General features: G+C 27.7%; 1 protein-coding gene across 1 annotated transcript in view; it reads left to right on the top strand.

The window, feature by feature from the left end:
- Nucleotides 1-20,234, top strand: part of LOC107457579 (uncharacterized) — a gene marked incomplete in the record, with an annotated part of 324,266 nt that overhangs the window by 265,939 nt on the left and 38,093 nt on the right. Inside the window, 5 exon segments of the mRNA XM_043039022.2 lie at nucleotides 3,745-3,820; nucleotides 6,981-7,086; nucleotides 14,999-15,117; nucleotides 17,470-17,596; nucleotides 18,624-18,713. Of these exon segments, the coding sequence (XP_042894956.2) occupies nucleotides 3,745-3,820; nucleotides 6,981-7,086; nucleotides 14,999-15,117; nucleotides 17,470-17,596; nucleotides 18,624-18,713 (518 nt within the window).

The following is a 20,234-nucleotide window of genomic DNA, read 5'->3' as shown; positions in this document are numbered from 1 at the left end:
GTTAAGTTATCTGTCAATTATCATGTCAATTTATCCGATGGTACTGCGTTTTTTAAATGAATCAAATATGACGTTTGCCAGTTCCACAATCAAGCCAATGATTTACAGAGGTTTCTGCACAGAAATCTGAAAGAGGTATTCCATTTAGGTAGATGTTCATAAATGCGTTTAACGCTTTCTGTTTAAGGCCAGTAAGTAATGTGTTTTTTTGTAAGTTCATCGCTGAAAAGCCCCTTTCAACCGCTGCAGTACTCCCAGACAGAGAAAACATCAATTCCACCATGCGCAGTATGCTGCTGTATTTCGAGATTAGAGGGTCATTTTAGAAGTGAGGGGCTAGACTCTTGTAAGATAACAAAAGTTGAAAATGTATCACGTGAACATTAACGGGAAAATGGCCGTCCGCGTGGACGTTGGATTCGAGAAATTTGTTGTCCGCCGGGAATTTTTGACCGCCGAGGACGGGCGGACTGGCGGTTTTTCGAGCCCTGAATTGAACACAGCCCTTACATTGGCTACAATCTACTTTAAAAATACCTAGGTATAAATTAATTTACTATAAGAAACTTGTAAAAGTATTTTGAGTAAATTCCTATTTATCAATTAATGTCTAATTAAGAATTCAGAGAAAGTATTAGAAAAACCCATTTGCGTAGCTTGTAAAGTAAAGTTATTTATTTTAATTAATATCTTGTTTGCTAAAAATAGTCGTACTTGAAATGATTTTTGGCGTACTAAGACATAGATTAGATACAATTTAAAGCAAAATAATTCATTCAAATTTTAGAAATTGTAACAAATTCCATATTTAAAACTTTAATATTGGTATAGATATACATTTACGATATGAAGCAAAATTATAATCTTGAATAAAGACTGAAATGCCCAATTTGAGATTTTCCAGACGTGGAATTCTTTTTACTTACATGAAAACGCTTATCTATTATTAAGCACATTAAAATCCCATTAGAGAAATTCGCCTGGAAAAAAGCATATAATTAGAAGATTAAAATAACATATTATTCTGGTTTGTTGTTTAGTGTTATTTAATTATTATTTTCAAATGCAATTATACAACGTTTACTGCCGTATATTAACGGATTTGGATACTATAAATAGTTCTATTTTTTATTTCTTCAAGTTATTTGAATAAGAAGTATGTGACTGTTTAAAATTTTCTCTTGAAATAGCAACTAGCTAAAGTTGACTTGTATTGTCTATTTAAAACATGTAGTTAATATTTGGCAATATTTTTTAATAGAATACTATACCTTAAATCAATATAATTTCTAATAAGCTAATAACTTTAAATAATTAATAAATATTAAATCATAATTTTTATTTTAAAAAAATATATTTCAGCTTAATATTTGTTATTTAATAAACACATACTTTTATTAGAACTTTTAACTGTAACCATATATTACTGATGAAAAAAAGCAAACATTTTCATTTTGATGTGGTTTTCCTCCAACTTTATGGATTATATTTGTTTTTACTACAAAGCTTTAGGATGGGTTTTCTACTTATACTTATGTTTACCTATTTCAGATATTTAAAATTCAATTTCTCAGGATGTTTTTAACCTTTAAGTTACGTATTTTGGCATGTAAAATATTCTTCAAAATGATGCAAAAAACTTTATACCTCACAATTTGAAATTTTTCCGACCATTATTAAGTAAAATAATAAAAAAATACACAATAACTAAAAGATATTTTTTGCAAAGAATTATCTTTGGATAAACGAATTTTTTAATTGCGTGCAAAAAGTTTTCAATTTACTGAAAAAGCTCTCGAGATATAGCGAAATACGCAAAAAGTAAAATAACTTTAAAGGGTACGAATTTTGCAGCTGTCTCCTAACCGAGCTATTTGGAGTAAATATCCCAAATTACGCCTACCCCTTATATTTTAGGGATCAGAAATCCAAATCGGTTAGAAGAAAGACATGTTTTTTCAGAGATAGTATGTTTTTGTGTTTGATTTCATATCTCAAAATATTGTCTGCACTTAATAATTAGCATATTTGAGGCCACCCTCTCAAGCTATTAAGATTGAATCATAGAATGTGAAGATCCGATCATTAGATCAGAAATTATTCAGGGTGGCCCGTTTTTTTTCCTCACTGTACATTTACTTCTATCTTGATCTATTTGCTTTTCATTCGCGTTCGCAAAATTTACCTATCACGAACTCTCTGCTTTGGATTCATGTTCTTCAAAAAATCTCCATTATCGTAACGGATTTGCTTTACAAGAAGTCGTATATTAAAAATTATGTAATTTTACGTGTAGAATTACAATCTTTAAGATGACGTAGAATAGCATATACTTTAAAATTTAAAATTTTTTCGACTGTTGTTAAATTAAATAATAAAAAATAATAAATATTTATCGAAAGTTATTTTTTGCATGGAATTATCTTTGGACAAACAAATTCCATAAAAGTGTGCAGAAATTTTTCAAATCACTAGGAAAGTTCTCGGATATGGTGAAATACGCAAAAATAAAATTAACTTAAAATAAAATTAACTTAAAATAAAATTAAATATGGGATCTAAGTTTTGGATATCCTCTCCTGACCAAGCTATGGGGACCACATTGCGGCTACCACTTGTATTTTTGGGGGTTAAAAACCATATCAGAAAAAAAAATGTTTATTCAGAGAAGTGCGATTTTGTGTCTCTTTTATTTGTAACTTAAAATATCGTCTGCACTAATTATGAAGCATATTTGAGGCCACCCCTTCGTTTCATTAAGATTGAGTCCGAGAACGTGAAGATCTGATCATTAGATCAAAAGTTGTTCATAGTGGTCCTTTTTCTCATTTTGCGTGCGTACATAAAAATACGTATACATTTTTATGATCGAAATCGAAACTGTCTCTGTTGTGAACCAATCATCTCTTTGGCATTGCGAAACGACCTGGAATTAGTTATTTTTGAATATTATAATTTAATACTAAAAATCTAATTTAAAACGAACAAGATAATCTGATTAATAAAAAAAATCTGAATCTTCTGGGAAAAAAAAAACTTTTTAATCTAGATAAATAGCTATGCTCATACGTTAAAAGTTAGGAACGGGTTCATCGAATACAGTGGTTAAAAAAAAGAAGTAGAAAGTATTCAGTATTTCACTCTTATGTGTATCTAAAATTTGTAAAATTTCATTTTTTAATACAAAAAATTTTTTGATTTGCGTGTTTAAACATATTTCCAATTTACGAAATTACAGATTAAGCGCTTTGCTTAAACCAATTTAGGTATATGGATTCTTGTTAATTTCTCCTGCTGTAACCTTCATGAATTTTAACAATTTTTCTTATTATAAAAGTCTTGAAATATTTGAATTTTTGAATAATTTATGCAATTTTTGAATCTACATTTTTTTAAATTAATGTTTAGTAAAATTAAAAATATAGTATAAAACGTCAACTTTTTTCTAAAGTAATAAAAAAATATATTGTATTGTCAAATTTCATAAAATATCGGGATATTAACTAATGATATAACTTTAAACTGGAGTATCATTTATTATTTGGAATTTCATAAATTAATTAAACTATAATATTATTTTCTTTAAATTAGTTTCAATTTTATCAAATTTTAAATTTTAAGAGACTTTTTATTAAACTAGTGATTTATAAGCTATTTTTTAACGTAAGCTAATGTTTAAATTATCATAAATGTTTAATTCGAATTATTATAATTGATTTATCTATGCTTCTGTTATTTTTCCAGTACATATAACTCAAGAGGCGTTCCAATTCCTTTATGCCATGGAGAATTTGAAGAACATAAAATATGTAAACTAAAGGTAAAATATTTCTTAAACTATAAAATTATGAAATCAATTACTTACATTAAAATACAATTATAATTGTATATAAGCTTAAATACATATATTTTGATGTTGGGTGATTTATAAAAATTATGAGAGAAGATTATTATGAATAACACTAAACAGTTTATTTTCCTCTATTCAATTTAAAATCATTTAAATATTTTTAACTTGAGAAATATTTTATTTTGCTTTTTTAATTAAACAAGTTAAACAAATATCGAAATAAAGTGTAAACTTTAAATTATTTGTCATTAAACAATCATTCCATTGCTTTGCTTCATTCCCTGATTAGTTTTCCTTTTTAATAACAAAAACATGGTTTAACAAATTTCTTGTAATCTCACCTCTCTTTTCATCAAATCAAAATAAATATCTGTGATATTTAAGGAATATCAATTATTATTTTTATTTTATAATGTTTTTGACACAAATATTATACTTCGTTTTACTGTAAAAGTAACTAAACTTACTATGAATATATATTATACTACTGTATACTATACTATACTATTTTATAAAGTAAATATAACGAAAATTTATAAATGGGCATTTGTTACAAATTATAAAGCTCACCTATGTAACAAATGATAGCTATATCATTCATAAAATTATTCCTAGGATGTTTCTCTGCTGAATGTTAAATGACCATAAATAAAAACCTTTTTTTTCTTAAAAAAATTACCATTTTATGTTTTATCAAATTCCTTTCTTTAACTATAAAAGAATAAATTCAATACTATATTTTGTTTCGCTGTGTTATAGTTTAAATTTAGTTTATTTCTAACCAATATCTTCTTACAAACTATAAATCCCACTCATTTTTATAAATGATTGCTATATCATTATTAAACTATCTCTAAGATGTAATCGCTTAATGTTTTAAGTGATCAAAGAAATAAATTATTCTTTCAAAAAATAGCATTACGGTTTTTTTTTAAACTTTTAAATTCTTTTCTTTAAATATACAAGATAAATTGTAAGTGATATATTTTATTTCGCTATGATTTATGAAATGCTAGAAAAAATAGTTTGTTGGTGATATGCCTTACAGCCGTAGTGGATATTTATTTATTGAAGTCTAGAAAAAAGAGAAAAAAATAGAATGAAAACGATATTTAGGGGGGGGGGAAACTTATTATCTTGCCTTTTGTAAAAATCATTTCTGAATATATTTGGTTATCTGATATTAAATATTTTTTGGTAAAAATTGAATAGCACTTCTACTTTAAAACTGTGATAAAACTCCAAAATCCATAAATCATTGCCAAGAGAAGCTTTTTCTTTTGTAACTGCCAACAAACCATCTAAATTGGCTTTGATGGCACTATAATGCTTTACATGATTTTTTTTTTCTAATATGAAATCCCCTCTCTAAAAATATCCCATAAGTATCTGAATTGGTTATGCCAAACGACACGTTCTAAATCACGTGCGCGAAGTTCTGGAGTATCTTGGCGAGATAGTGGGACCCTCAGATACAGCAAACCAGAACTCCTTTCTGAAGTGAATGATTAATCGGTTTAAAAATCGGGCCCTCAGTGCAGTATCATCAATCATTTGATTTAAGCATGACTATTGCATGCAGTATAGAAGCATAAGTAAAAAAATAAATCTGAAAACAAAACTTTTTGATGATTATAAAGAACCTCTCTTGTCATTATTAGACAAAATACGTTTACTTTAGAAAAATAATTATAAAATAAACAAAAAGAAGGCGTTTCCTATGCAACTCACTTAACACTAAAGGCATATTTCCGGTATAAATACATAGTTGAGGTTTAGAAATTCAAACTTAATCAAGTTTGTGAAATAGATTTTTTAAGTTGTATTTGAATAATTAAATATGTATTGCATATATTAGCACTAAAACTCAGAAATCAGTTATTCCGCAGATTAACTAGGGTGAATCGTTGAAAATACCAAAGAATATTTCATTTCTAAATTATCTGGATAATCTACTTGCATATTATCTAGAGATCTGCATATTATCAAATTACCTGCATATTATCTAGATAAAATCTGCTTATTATATAGATTATATCGATAGTCTATACTTTATCTAAATACTCTGCATATTATTTAGATAATTCTGCACATTACCTGTTAGATATTCGTTAAAGTGAAAATGCGATCATCGCTGAAACAGCAGGATTTCTGAATGTTTAAATTGACATAATATGTATTTTTCGATATCTAAAAAATAATTTTAATGCAATCCAATAAACGAATTAGTTGACGGAATCAATCATCAATAAGTTATATATTTATAATAAAAATAATTAAATGGTTTAAAATATTACAAAAAAGTAAGGAAATTTTCCATAATGCAATTCACTTTTCGATATCCAAAGAGTCAAGTATATACAATCAAACAATCAGCAAATTATTTGAAATTTTGCACTTTAACAAAACGGAAACCGTTAATGTGCACATTACTTACGTGAAGTGTGGGAAAACAATTAAATAATTTATAAATTAATTAGGTAATGCACACATAAACTACTCTTAACTTAGGTTATAAACTTAGGTTTACCGTCAACATTAATTATTTTTGTTAATAAATTGTTAAGGAAAAGTTTATTTGAATCTCAGTTAAGGAATTGAGAAATAATTCTAAAATTAAAGTTTCTAAAAAAAATACCTTCATTGATTTGTTTATCAATAAGACACATTTTAGATACAAATAACTTATGTTTTCTAAAGTTAGAAAACTGATGGCTTAGAAATGAAAGTTTTTCAGTCAGTTGAAAATAAATTACCATTAACAAGATTGATAAAAATCTAACATTTCAAGGATCTAGCATATCAAGGAATAGAAAGTATCATGTGTTTTTATGAAATTATAAGAAAATAGCATTAGTAAATGTAGTTTCATATTATCCATAAAATCGAAAATTTGCCTGTTTTTAAATGTTTCTAATTTAAATGTAAACTTTCTAAAAAAGCACAAATTAGAACTATACACATAATTTTAAACTAAAAATTTCTGAACAATGACAAAATTAAAAATAATTTTCAATTTATCACTATTATTAATACTAATATTTAATACTTTTTCATTTAATTTCAATAATTAATTATTTTTACTAATTTCAAATTATCTATGTACAATTGTTTTATTTATTTTTTTCAGATTTGTTCAGATGACATAGTAAGTAGTCAAGAAAAACAATGTTCTCAATACAATAACCGAATTACCGCTGGAATATTTGTAAAATCTTGGACTCCTGAAAACGGAAGTATGTCATTTCTATTGGAAATGAAAATTATTTATCTCATAGAATTTTCTCAAAGCATAAAAATTGTTTTCTAAAATTAAATATATGCAAAGAAAACCGGAAAAGAAATAAAATTATCTATGTGATTTTCATCAAAAATAGAATTACAAGCAACACTATTTTAGGTGTTACAGATGAACTTTCGACTAATTTTGTCAGGCATGATACGTTTGTGTCATTAATCCTTAGAGTATTCCACAATTACATCTCTTAATATACGCAAACGCTTACTTTATTATGACCACGTGACATTTTTATGTGAATGAGCTATTACATCACTAGGACACCTCTAGAGGACTAATGTTGTGTTTGCAAGCATTAAGATTTATATTTCATGTTCACGGCTGGAAAAATTAAACCTCAATCCTCATCGTCTACAAAATTTCATCCTGTAATGTTAATATTTTAACACAATAGCGAATGGTACTTTCAGTTGGATAATTTAACCTTCTATACAAAGAATTTGAAACATGGTATCGAGTAGAATTTGTATGAGAAACATGAGGAAATCTAATTTTGTTGCGTTAGCTCAGAAAGTCCCCAGATCCCATTCCTATTAACCCTTTTAGTAACGACTGAATTTTCAGGTTCCTCTAACTGAACAAAGTATCCCATCGGAACTTGTCTATCTCTTTAATATGACTTTCCGTTTATCATTAGTAGTTGGTAACACACGCGTATATGAAGTTAAACATCACCTATGAATCTATTTAGATTTTGATATTTTGCTTTCGAAAACGCCATTTTATGATTCCGTAATTCCATTCCACAATTCTCAGCTTTCTATCTCGATCAAATTTGTATTTAAGTCTTTCATGTTTTTTTTTATTGATTTATGAACCATTACATCTTTTAACTAATTATGAAAGGAAACATAAAATTTCTCTTTAATTAAAATTTTATAATGTAATATAAGTTCAAATTAAAATTTTTATGAAAAATTAGGAAGTAATGAATATTAAAATGCTATTAGTCAAAGTTTATAAAGGATATTTAATGACATAAATAAAATAAAAAATTTGATAAATAAAGGTTTCAAGCGTTTCTAGAAAGAATGAAAAAGAAGCATCTATCATTTAGATCCCCGAACAGCATTGGAATATATTACAAATGGTATATCTCACAAAAGATGCATTAACATCTCGTCGAGACAATGCCAACAAAAATCAAGATTGTGTTTGAAGAAAGTAGCCCAACAAGACATCGGGAAAAAAATCTAATGTATTCTCAAACTTTGGAAAATCATTTTAAACGCGTGATTAAAACGTCTGAAGACAATTAACTCGAGAAACACATCTAATTTTAATAAATTATTTTCATCTTTCATACCGATTTCGACAATACTCGCCCAGGTTCTTTTTAAGCTTTACTGATTTTTCTTACTCATGTATTGTAATGTATAGCTATTAATTTCCAGCATTGATATAATAACTCCCCTAAATATCATGAGGATTTAACATTCCTATAATATGTTACAACTTAACTTTCATCAGCCATAATTTAATTCTGAATTTGGATAGAAAAGTATCAGAAACAACTTTTTAAGACCCAATTCGAAATTATCTCTAATTCTGACATTCAAAACTTAATGCGACTTAAACATCTTTATAATTTGTTTGTTCAGCGAATTTTTGGTTTCGGAGGTTTTTTTTTTATTTTATGACCACCGTTGAACAGCCGACCCAATTTTTGGGTTTATGACCACTAATGTTCAACGCCGTAGCCTTGTAATTTTGAACCAATCCAGAAGACAAGGCAACCCCTGGTTCAGTACCCCCAGAGGTATTGATTTGTTATGGGAACATGGAGGACTTTGAGACTCGACAGATTTAACGTGCATCAGTCGCCATTTACTACACGGGGAGTCTTCGACCGGCGGGGACCGAACCCACGAACTCGGTTTTGGAGGTTGTGGTGATTTAATCATTGACCATACTCTTCTGTCAACCTTTCGTCATTTTTTTAATTTTTTTTATTTTATTTACAAAAGCTAAAACCTAGCCCCCCATTCTAGGTCTCGTAAATATTTAAGAAAGCGAGGATTTAAAAAGTTATATCCAAAGCTTTTCTTTTTTCTTTTTTTTTTAAAGTGCAAAAGTGTATTTTGGTGGATGGAGGTCACTTAAAAGTTTTAGATGAGTATCTAATTTACATAATATATTCAGAACTTATTACTTCAGTACTGAAAACTAATAGCTGTTCCTTGTAGTTTGCGAGTTCTAATGAGCATATTTTTACATTTAACTTCCATAAGAATTCTTCCATCAGCATGGCAGCCTAGTACAGGCCAGAGCCGCCCACCTGGTTCGATCAGACACTAGGTTTCTCCATTCATTGATTTCCATGGTTTTAAGATCTTTTTCCACAGAATCAATCAATCTGATGTTTGATCGGCTTTCCCTTTTTCGGTTGCCCGTAAGCCTTCCAAAAGTCACCATCATATCGCCGACAGATGTGACCCAACTATATTTTCCTGTAGGATTTAATAACTTAAATTATGTCTGTAAGGACTAGTATCGAACATCAAATTTAAATACCAGTTTGTACTTGGTTATATATTAAATTCAACTTTGCGATTCCCTAATTTATTTTTATAATTTTAAGTTTCATTAATAAAAATATTGTTATTCCTACTATTTATTTGATGATTACTTAAATTTTGGTAAGATATATGAAAGTATATGTAAGTAGTTGACAAAATAATGCGTGTTAGTTTAGATAAATATTTAAAAATGGGATCATGATTGTTATACTAGTTCTAACTGCAATCAAAAATAATTCTTTAAAACTACAAATCTCAGTGTCATTTGATAGTTAAACATTCAATTCATATGATGCTAATTCATACTGTGCATATTTTCATATTTATTTTATTTACTTTAATAAACTTATTACAACGTAAAGGAAAAATCATATTTTAATTTAAAATTAGAAATGTTATAAACACGTAACAAACATGTGATATAAACATAAACTAACAACATAATATATATAATGTCTAACAACATCCATTTAAGTAATAATAGCATTTATATATAAAGTAATAAATACACCAATATTCAAATTAGAAGTTTTGTACTTTATGGTTAATTTACCTAAACCTATATAAAATTTAAATGACTAAATATTATTAAAATATATTATTCTAATAATTACATTTCCTGAAAATCAAAGAACAATAAGTGCAAAATTACTTTAAATTTTAATTTAAATTTAAAAATTAAGAGATGAACTCAAATATTTCTAACAATACACTAATTAAGAGCATTGTTTTCTGTAGTAGATAAAATCTGCATTCTCATTGTCTGCAGAATAAAGTAATAGAAGTCTCTAAACCAAAATCACTATATTTACTGTTAAAGAAATTAAATTTTTACAACGTTCAATTTAACATAGATTTATGTTACTGACAGATAAAGATTGTCGAAAATAAAGCTGAATAATTCATGAGTCAAAGATTAAATTCGTGAGACAAACTAGTTATCGCTTATTTTGACTTGCATTTTCTACTTGTTTATTGATAGCTCAAAATATGCTACAACAAATAAATGGGAGGTAAATCTAAATTAGTAAGAAATGCAAGGCTATCTAATCTGAATCATATAAGGATATTTCGTTCATATAAATTCTGAAAATTTCATTTGATATTAAATAATTGATTTCGTACAATTTACCTTCAATAGCATTAATATTTGCATGTGAAAAGAATCAGTTGCTATGTTAATGATAATGAAGTACTTCCTAGCCGCGGAAAACTGAAACTAACTTTAGGAATAATTTAGCCTGAAGAATCTAATAAAAATAGGAAGCAATACCGTTGGGACCCTCCAAGTGATAGAAGCGCCATCTATAATTTAATTTCTTTTATGTATTGCCTTGAATACATGTTATTTCAACCAAGTTGACCTAATATTTTTATATTTTCTTTTTTAACTTCATCAGTCTAAGAACTAAAAAAAGTAGATGAAACTTTCTACAAATTAATTCTAAATAAGCTTCTCATCGTATGAAATATTTAATTTAGAAATAACACTAAAAGAGAATATTTAATACATACCCAACTACATGGTAAGGGCTGAAACAAATTTCTCTAGCAAAACAAATTACAAATAACCGTTGCAGTAAAAAATGCGTAAAGAGTAAGTCATCTTTTATTAAATAACATGAAATATTATTCAAATTGTTCTAGCTGAAAACAGATGCTATGAAAGTGTAAATACAAATAAATTTAAAAGAAAAATCTTTTCGCGTTTATTTTCCTAACTTTGTTGTTTAATTTTTAAAAAGATACTCCTGCTTTATACTCCATAAGTATTTATTAGAGTATAAATTTGTATAATTCAAGCGAAGTATTAGTTTTAAAAAAAGATGGCAAAAAATGAGAGGTCGTAATAAAAACCTTACAGATTTTTAAAATTATTTAAGAGAAGAACAATAAATTTGTTCAAAAATACTGTTTTAAAAAATCAAGAATTAGTATAATTTAGAATTAAGCTACATTTTCATTTAAAGCGCACCTTTCTGAAATTTAAATGTTACATTTTTTTTTTAATTTACTTTATCTGTGAAAAGGAACGTATATATTTACTAACTCTTATTAAGAAAAAATCGACAATTACCAAGGAAAATTTTAAACTGTAAAAAACTCTCATGATTTAAAGGTATTTTCTTTACCAAACCGTTTTTCTCCGTTTTCCATGATAGTCATAAACGGATTAAAACAGTATGTTCAAATTATAGTTTCTAACAAAATATTTTGTTACCGTACGATGACTCCTACATTTCTTAAAATCTTTCTACTGTTATTCTCCGTAATTGCTATTATTTTGCGGTAATTACTTAATGGTTTTGAACATCGAATATGTAAAACTGCGACTAAACTTTGGTAAAACCCGTACTTTACCTGACTTTTCTATATTTTTTGACTTTTTTATATTTTCTGATATTTTTTAGACATAAATTTTTGATAAGTTAAGTTTGCTAAGCATTCTTATACGGGTTGGGTACATTATTTTTAAACGTTTTTACATTTCAATATTATTTCAATAAATAAGACTTTTATTTCTTCATACTGAGACACTAGCGATGCGATAGCTCAGGAGAAAGCTCTCGCCTCCCAATGAGGAGACCCAGGTTCGAATCCCAGCGTCGACTGGTCGTAGTTTCGGTTAGCGCCAATTACTTCGGCCAGCGTCTTAATACTTTCTCAGAAAAAAATCTATTCCACTTATAATAATATTCAAATAAAGAAGAACTAGTTCAAAGGAAAAAGGAAACAAGATGGAACCCGTTAGTCAACCTCTAGCCCGTTAGTCAATCTGCTAGTTCTTATTAATACTTGTTTGCATTTTCTTCAACATATTTGAGTTTCTCTTTTACTCTTTGTACTTTGATAAAGGTCTTTCTTTTGGCACCGAACTGATACTGAATCAGATTATGTGAAGTTAGTGCTTTTTAAGTTTAAATTAACATTAATATCTTGTAAATATTTTAAAACTTAGCAAGACATTAAGTTAGCTACATTGTCATTGAAGTTAATACATTAATCAAGTGTAATAAATATTATTTTGCGTGATGAAGGGTCCAATTCGGAATTATAATAAAGTTGAAACAAATTTAGACGATACTATGGTCTAATCACCGCCGAATAAAATACGATGAAATTTAATATCACAACGAGTGTATATTAGGATAGAGTAAAAGTTCGATATAACGAGAAGTCGAATTCTATGATAAATCTGTGCCAAACTTCCAATGTTAAAGATTGCTAGTTTTCCGGAATTGGGAGAAGGATTTTAAAAAAAATTAAATTTTCTGAATTTTAAGTAAGCAATATTACACGACAAAGAAGAAAAGTCATTTTTATTTATTTTTCGTATCAATACAGAAAAAATAATTAAAAATCCTTTTACCTCATTTCTTTCTTATAATCTTATGACTTTATGTTTATAAAGCAAACGTGCGTAAGTGGCCACCATCCAAGTTATTTTACTCCTCCTGCTGTTTTTCCTCCAAAATTCATTACCTTCAATAGCACTAAGGATATTACCGCACTCCTCAAAAACATTTACCTTTTGTTGATTAATGACCACATCTATACCATGCAAACTTACTTCCCTTATTAATAGCTTACTCTTCAAATCAACATTCAACGTCATCATTGACGTCAAAAACTATTGCACATTATTATACTACAATCATTTTTCTATTGTATTTCACTTATTACTGCAAGCTCGCTGCAGGGACAAACCTATCTGCTATTGTGAAATGTCATTATAACGAATTTTTATTACGTAGTTTAATTTCGAACGTAAACTCAAATGCTTTTTTTAATAAATTAAAATTTTTAAGATGTCATTAAAAAACAATTCAAAGTCTTCCTAGAGAGTTTTATCGTCGAATAGACGCAAAGTTTATAAAGCAACACTAATCATTGATAGCCAATAGCAAAATTTCCATTAGACTTCAGTAATTACCTAAGATCGATTGTAAAATCCCCTTCAAAAGCATTAAAAGTCATTAATTATCATCAATGGACAATGTGTAAATCTGTTTCTGATAAATGGATTTACTCGGTCAGAAAAACAATTAGTTAATGCAAATTTTGCGAATTGGAGTATATGGCCATAATTTAAAGCAATTTTAGAAATTATTGTACCAATTTTTTTTTTCAATTTTCTCACATTGAACGATTTAATCGAACTCCTTCATTTTTTTCTGTTGTAGTTTTTTAATTTTATTTATTATAGCATTAAAAAAAATATTTAAATAAATTTCGATGCATCGATATTTGTTGGATGTAACAAAACTTGCCCTAGAGAAAGTGAGCTGTAAAAAATTGCTAATTATGTCTTGAGTGTTAACCGATCATCTTATTATATTTTATTATGGATGGACTTATGTAGACAAACAAGACAAATTTTTGAAAATGCATACTTGAAACAAGCAATAAAAAATTTAATGTTAAAAAAATATAAATTATATATTGTTTTTTTAAATAAATAAAGCAGATTTTCTATTAGAAACACTTATATATTTTACTAAATATTTTATCATAAAGCTCAAACTTTATTGTTGTGTTTGAAATTTATTCATGAAAATATTTTTAATCTCTGAACATTCAATATCTGATCTATCAATCTCTGCTTTATCAATCAATCATAATACAGGTCTATTGACACAGGTTTTTCATAAATACAGGTCTATTACATGCTTATTCAAGATACTGTTATTAGAAAAATAAGCATTTAAAAAAAATTTCTCTTCCCTTTTATTAACATTCTACTTTATTAAATGAATACTACATTATTAATTTAATATAATTATAAATACTAATTTTTAAAATCATTACTGTGAGGTAAAAACAAGCCATAACTCTCGGAACCTCTTTTACCCTGTGACGGAACCCTAGGGTTCCGCGGAACACTATTTGGGAACAGCTGGAGCTGAGTACAAATCTAGAGTTATCTAGATATAGAGAATCTTAGAACATGTTATAAATTTGCGAAATCAACAATTATACCCAACAATGACTTAATTTTGTTAATTCCGTTTTAGATTTTATTTTTGATTGGAAATCTCAAATCAACCTCAAAGGACTATAAAAAAAATTCTGATTGACTTTCAAAAAAGAAGCAGCATGCGCATATTAAAGATTTTATCTTATTTATATATTTATTGTTAGTATATGAATAAAAATTTGTTGAAATTCAAAAAACCGATAAATTTTTTTATTCTTAGACAATTTTAGGATTTTTGTCTTATTTTCAAGGTAATTGTAATATTAATAAATGTGAGTAACGCGAAGATATTTTTATTTGTTAGTAAAATCGTGAATAATATTTCCGTTTGATCTTATCACTGCTTCGAATAGGTTGGAACCCTTGTGAGCTAAGGTGCGAGGCCAAAGTCGAACACTTGGTGCACAGCTTTGGGAAGATGTCCAACGGCACCCCGTGCCCTCAAGGTGCGTGTCTGGACGGCAGGTGTTTGGTAGGTAGGCCGCAACATTTTTTTCTTATTATTTTATTTTCTGTTAAGTATTTTTCAATTACCTTCACTCGTGGGTGTGATTGTAAAACTATAATTCGAAATTGCACAATGATGAGCAAGGTTTTAAAATGCTATGTTCCTTAATTAGTTTTACAAGTTTCAAAAAAATTATTTTCGAAAGTAATTTTATTTCTGCGCAACTAAAATAAAGCATTATGGATGTGCATTTTTTTAATGAGCATCAGTTTTTAAAAATGTGATAATCTGTTGAAGCACACCTATATCTTTCTAAAAAGAATCCTCCTTCTAAGCCTCATTAAAAAAATAGGAAATATATTTATACAGTTTTTGGTTTGTTTGCTAAAGTGTTAAATAAAAGTAGCATAATTTTGACTATTTTTACTAATTTAATATTTTAAAAAAAGCACATCAAATTTTTTTCCATATTTCGTAGTATTGAAACTTTTAACAGAAAATACATCAAGTCACTGTAGTGAAATATACTTGTACTGAACAGAAACATGTACATGTACTAAAATTACATCAACATGTCTCTGCAAAAAACAAAATTAATAATAACTAAAATGAAACTTAATTTTAATGGTTCATAAAACAATCGCCTTTACGAAATTAATAAAAAAATCCATATTTATATCTTTTATTTTTAAAAACAAGTTTTTGTTTTATAGTAAATCATAACTTTTACTACTTCCAAAACAATTTATTGTGTAAGTTTCACAAGGACTTAATACGTTTGGTTTACGTTTTAAATTTAGAAATAGTCAGGAAATTTTGTTTTGAATTCTTCATTCTTTTTAAAAAATATTTTTTTAAATTATGAGAGTTTCTGTTACCAACAAAAATAAGCAATAGAAACCTATGAGAAACCTATGAATTACTTTTACTTCTTTTTTACCTCTTCCTAAAAATTCAAATTATGTATAAATTACCATAAAATTGCTAAAAACACTGTAATGTCATTGAATAATTTTTTGACTATTTTATCTCCTGTTAATAATCTAAACTTATACTGATAATATTGATAACTGATAATGATTTTAAATTATCATCATACACACTTATTTAAATGATAAACATTCAAATACTAATACGTTAAAGTGCAAATCTCTTTAATATAACATAACCACAGTCACATATTACAGCATGACAAACTTTAGTTGCAATAAATCAGTATGAAATGTTTCAATTATGTATCCGAACTCCAGTCCAGTTCATATGTCAGTTTTAGATATCAATGTGATTTCTCGCCAAATTTAATGATTGTTGTTGCCAAACTATGAATTTATGCTTCCAAATCGGTTGACTCTACAACTACATTTAATAAAGTTTGCTAATAACTATCCCTTACTTAACTGATGTCCTGCCTTTCATCCCTAAATTATGCACTTCAAACAATTAACTTGGAAGTGATTATTGTAATGCATATTTATGTTTAGGCGTTATTAGAATTATGCTATTATTTATCGATACATGGCAATCGCGGAGGAAATAATGTAAGAAGAAATCAAATATGTTGCAGAAATATGATAATCTGAGCCAGCTGTATTCCTATGTACTAGTTTATTATGAAATTTTTATGTAGTTAATTGCCCGAAACATGTGAACAGAATCGCAATGTACCTAGTTTGAACTTAAGGAAATAAACGAAAGTATTTGAAATTTTCTTTGATTTTATTGATTAAAACTCACAGATTTTAAGAGTAATGTCTATAAATGAGACCAAAATATCAATTATAAAAATATTTAAGATAATTATGTTTCGATTTGTTCTTTTGGCTATTATTTTTCGCTATGCGATAGTATGATATTTTAGTTTTCATGCTTTGATGTCGTATAGCTGATAAAATGAAAATTTTAATTAAATGATTATTTTTCCATTTCAAAATTTATACTTTAACTTCTTAAGGTTTTTAAAAGCGTATAGTTGATTTTTAATGAATTATCATATAGATTGAAACTCTGTGTAGAAATTAAGTTTAGCTTAGTAATTACGGTTAAAATTGAAGCCAATAAAATTTTAATATTGCACCTCCTAAGAAACTTGCCTATGTTGTACCTTATAAAAACTGATGTATGAATAATTTTCAGTATTAACGTATTTGACAATAATTGCATGAAAAGTAAACCCCTTTTACAGGGTTCACCAAACTGCAAAATCTTTGCGCATGGAACAGTGCAGCTATAAACTTCACAGTTGAAGAACTGAGCATTAACTTGAAAATTTATAATCTGTAGTTATTTATTGCTTGAACTATTTTTTGTCTTGTAAATATTCTTTTTTGTCAAATTATTTTACTTACTGGATGAAGATAGTTTGTATTTTATATTTAGAAAATAGGCTGTGATGAGCGATTAGGCTCAGAAGTTATGCTGGACATGTGTGGAGTTTGTGGCGGTCGAAATTCAACTTGCGTCCACTACAAGGATGTTTTTCAAGGTCAACCTTCTTCAGCTACTGGTAAAAAGACCAATACTTTATATTGTTTTATAGGAAAATTTATTTCAATGAATTAAAAATAATTTAGTTTTGAAAAAAGGAAAAAATATCCCTGAAATATAGAATATTCTTGAAGTTATTTTCAGCTCTCCATGATAGCATAAGCTTGATATATGTCTCTTTAAATATATGAAATCTTGCATTCCATAGAATGCCTAGTTCTTGTGTAGAACGCCAAACACTGATCGGCAAAAGATTAAATGATTATTGTGATATTAATAAGATATGAGATTAAATAGCTATACTATATGAGATTAAATAGCTATAAAATGGCTAACAAAAGACCTTTATGGTAAAAAATTTTGATATACAGTTGCCACCATTTTTTGTGATGAGGTAAACTGACTCTTTTATGAGCAGAATTGTAGTTATTATACAAAAAAAGAGTATAAAACTGACAAAATAGCAGTTTTTTTGAAATAATTAATATAAATATATTACAAAAACTGTGCCTGTAGTTTTTACGAAACGTTTTTGAAATAAAACCATAAATTGATTCGAATGCGTAAAAAATTTGTCGTCAGTAAACAGACAAATAAAATTATGAATAAATAAATCTATGAATAATAAATAAAATGTAACTACAAGCTCTGCAAAAAAAAATTAGTTTACCTAAGCATTAAAAATGGTGCACAGGTATTCTAACGATGACTAGACAAAGTATATAATAATTCTCATGTTTCATACTGTGCATAAAACGCCAGGTATTATATGGAAGGACAATAACATACACATGATTGACTGTTTTAGTTATTTTGAGTGTATGTACTCAAGAAATTTAATTTACATAAAGCATTGCTTTCCTCCTACGAATTACATGCCATTAGTAGAAATGGGGTTCAATATCTCAAAGTTCATTGTCATTCCTTTTATTTTCCACTATTACACAAATTTAAATTTACTTTAAATTGCTGCAAAATAATTTGAATAGCTGAATACATATTTATGAAGTCACGATTTGTTTATATAATTATTCGTTGCTTTTAAGGAAGTCGAAGTGTATATCACGAAGTGGTTTCGATTCCGAAAGATGCGAGGAATCTCATCATTCACCAGAATTTGGGAAAAAATCTTTTAGGTAAGTCATATAGTAGTATTTGGAGGAAAAAATCTTTTAAGTTTTTTTAATTTTGTAAAACATACTACAATTTAATTAGAAATTTTTTTTTATCAATTGTGACTGGATGTTATTTGCTTTACCATGTCATTTACATAATAGTCTTGCAATTACGAGATAAGCCCCGTAGATAACTGAGAGCAATCTCATCTTGTTATTACTAGACAATAAAAGGGCTAAACAAAAAACCACTAAAAATCATAGAATTCAGTACTTTTTTAGAAAAAATTCAGAGGTCTCAAAACAATTGTGCAATAAAATAATTAGATGCTCAGAGCCTGACTAAGGCAGGGCACACGGGGCAGTTACCCATGGCCCCCACATCAGAGGGGGCCCCCAAATCGAATGGAAAGTTTACTTTAAGTTTCCTTCTTTAATGAACTTTTTTTAAACGAAATATCAGTCCAGTTTAAAGTCGTAGTCAGTTTTATGTTGGCTTCTTCATTATCTTCATAACTTATATACTTTATATAATAATAATTATACGTTGGCATCGTATGAACACAATCTATATTTCATAAATCCTAGGACGGAATTTAGCTAAATTTTCGAAATTTGTTCAATCAAAAGCCTGTCTGATTAGCTTAATTGAAACATTGTAATTGCAAAAATTATGCTGAAATCCGCCCTAATGTCAGCAAGGATATTAATTTTTTAGTAGATAGTTAACAAAGTTGACAATCAGAAAACAGCATTCGGCATGATGGACACAGAATGGTCAGAAAATGAATAAAATAGACAGAACGATATTTCGTCTGACCATTGGAGGGAGAGGGACATTTATAGCTATTTTAGGTTCTATTCAATTTTCTTGTTATATATCTATAATGAGGTGAAAAATTTAAATACCTCCATAAAGTTCAGTTCTTCATAACTGAAATAGTGAAGCTGAGGGGGGCCCCCAAAGAAGTTTTTGCCCCGGGCCCCTATTTAGCAAAGTCGGGCCCTGTAGATGCTTACAACAGACAAAAAGTAAAATTGAATAAATACTATTATTTTTAGAGCCAAAATTTACACTGCCTAATTACAATGCGCAAGAATTTTCGCCTTTAATATTTTTTTGCATCATCGCTTAAAAAACCCAATGCAACGCAATGTGTGCTTAAAATACTCCTTTTGTGAGAGTTTCTTATGTGACTATGGTAATTCTTGTTGCTCTGCAAAAACAGTTATGCCATGTTAAAATTTCACCGAATTTTATGATTTTTACTTCTGCAATGTTTCCTTGTTTAAAAAATTTTTTTAGCAAGACAGGAAGTAATTAGCAGCATTTAAAAAAAATAAAAAAATAAACAAAAAATGACTCAAATATTTTTATTGCTAACTGTAATTTGGTTAAGTGTGTAAAGTATGAAACACGGATAGCTTCAAAATGATTAGCATAACAGAACAAACTTAAATACTAGCTTTTAAATTGATTAGTAAGTCTTATTTCTGTGATCTATAATTACATTTTGCTATTAATTTTATTGCATCAAATAG

Source organism: Parasteatoda tepidariorum, chromosome 7, assembly GCF_043381705.1.
Source record: "Parasteatoda tepidariorum isolate YZ-2023 chromosome 7, CAS_Ptep_4.0, whole genome shotgun sequence".
Taxonomy (NCBI): Eukaryota; Metazoa; Arthropoda; class Arachnida; order Araneae; family Theridiidae; genus Parasteatoda; species Parasteatoda tepidariorum.
Note: the sequence above shows the minus strand (reverse complement) of the source record. Positions and strands in the feature narration are given on the sequence as shown.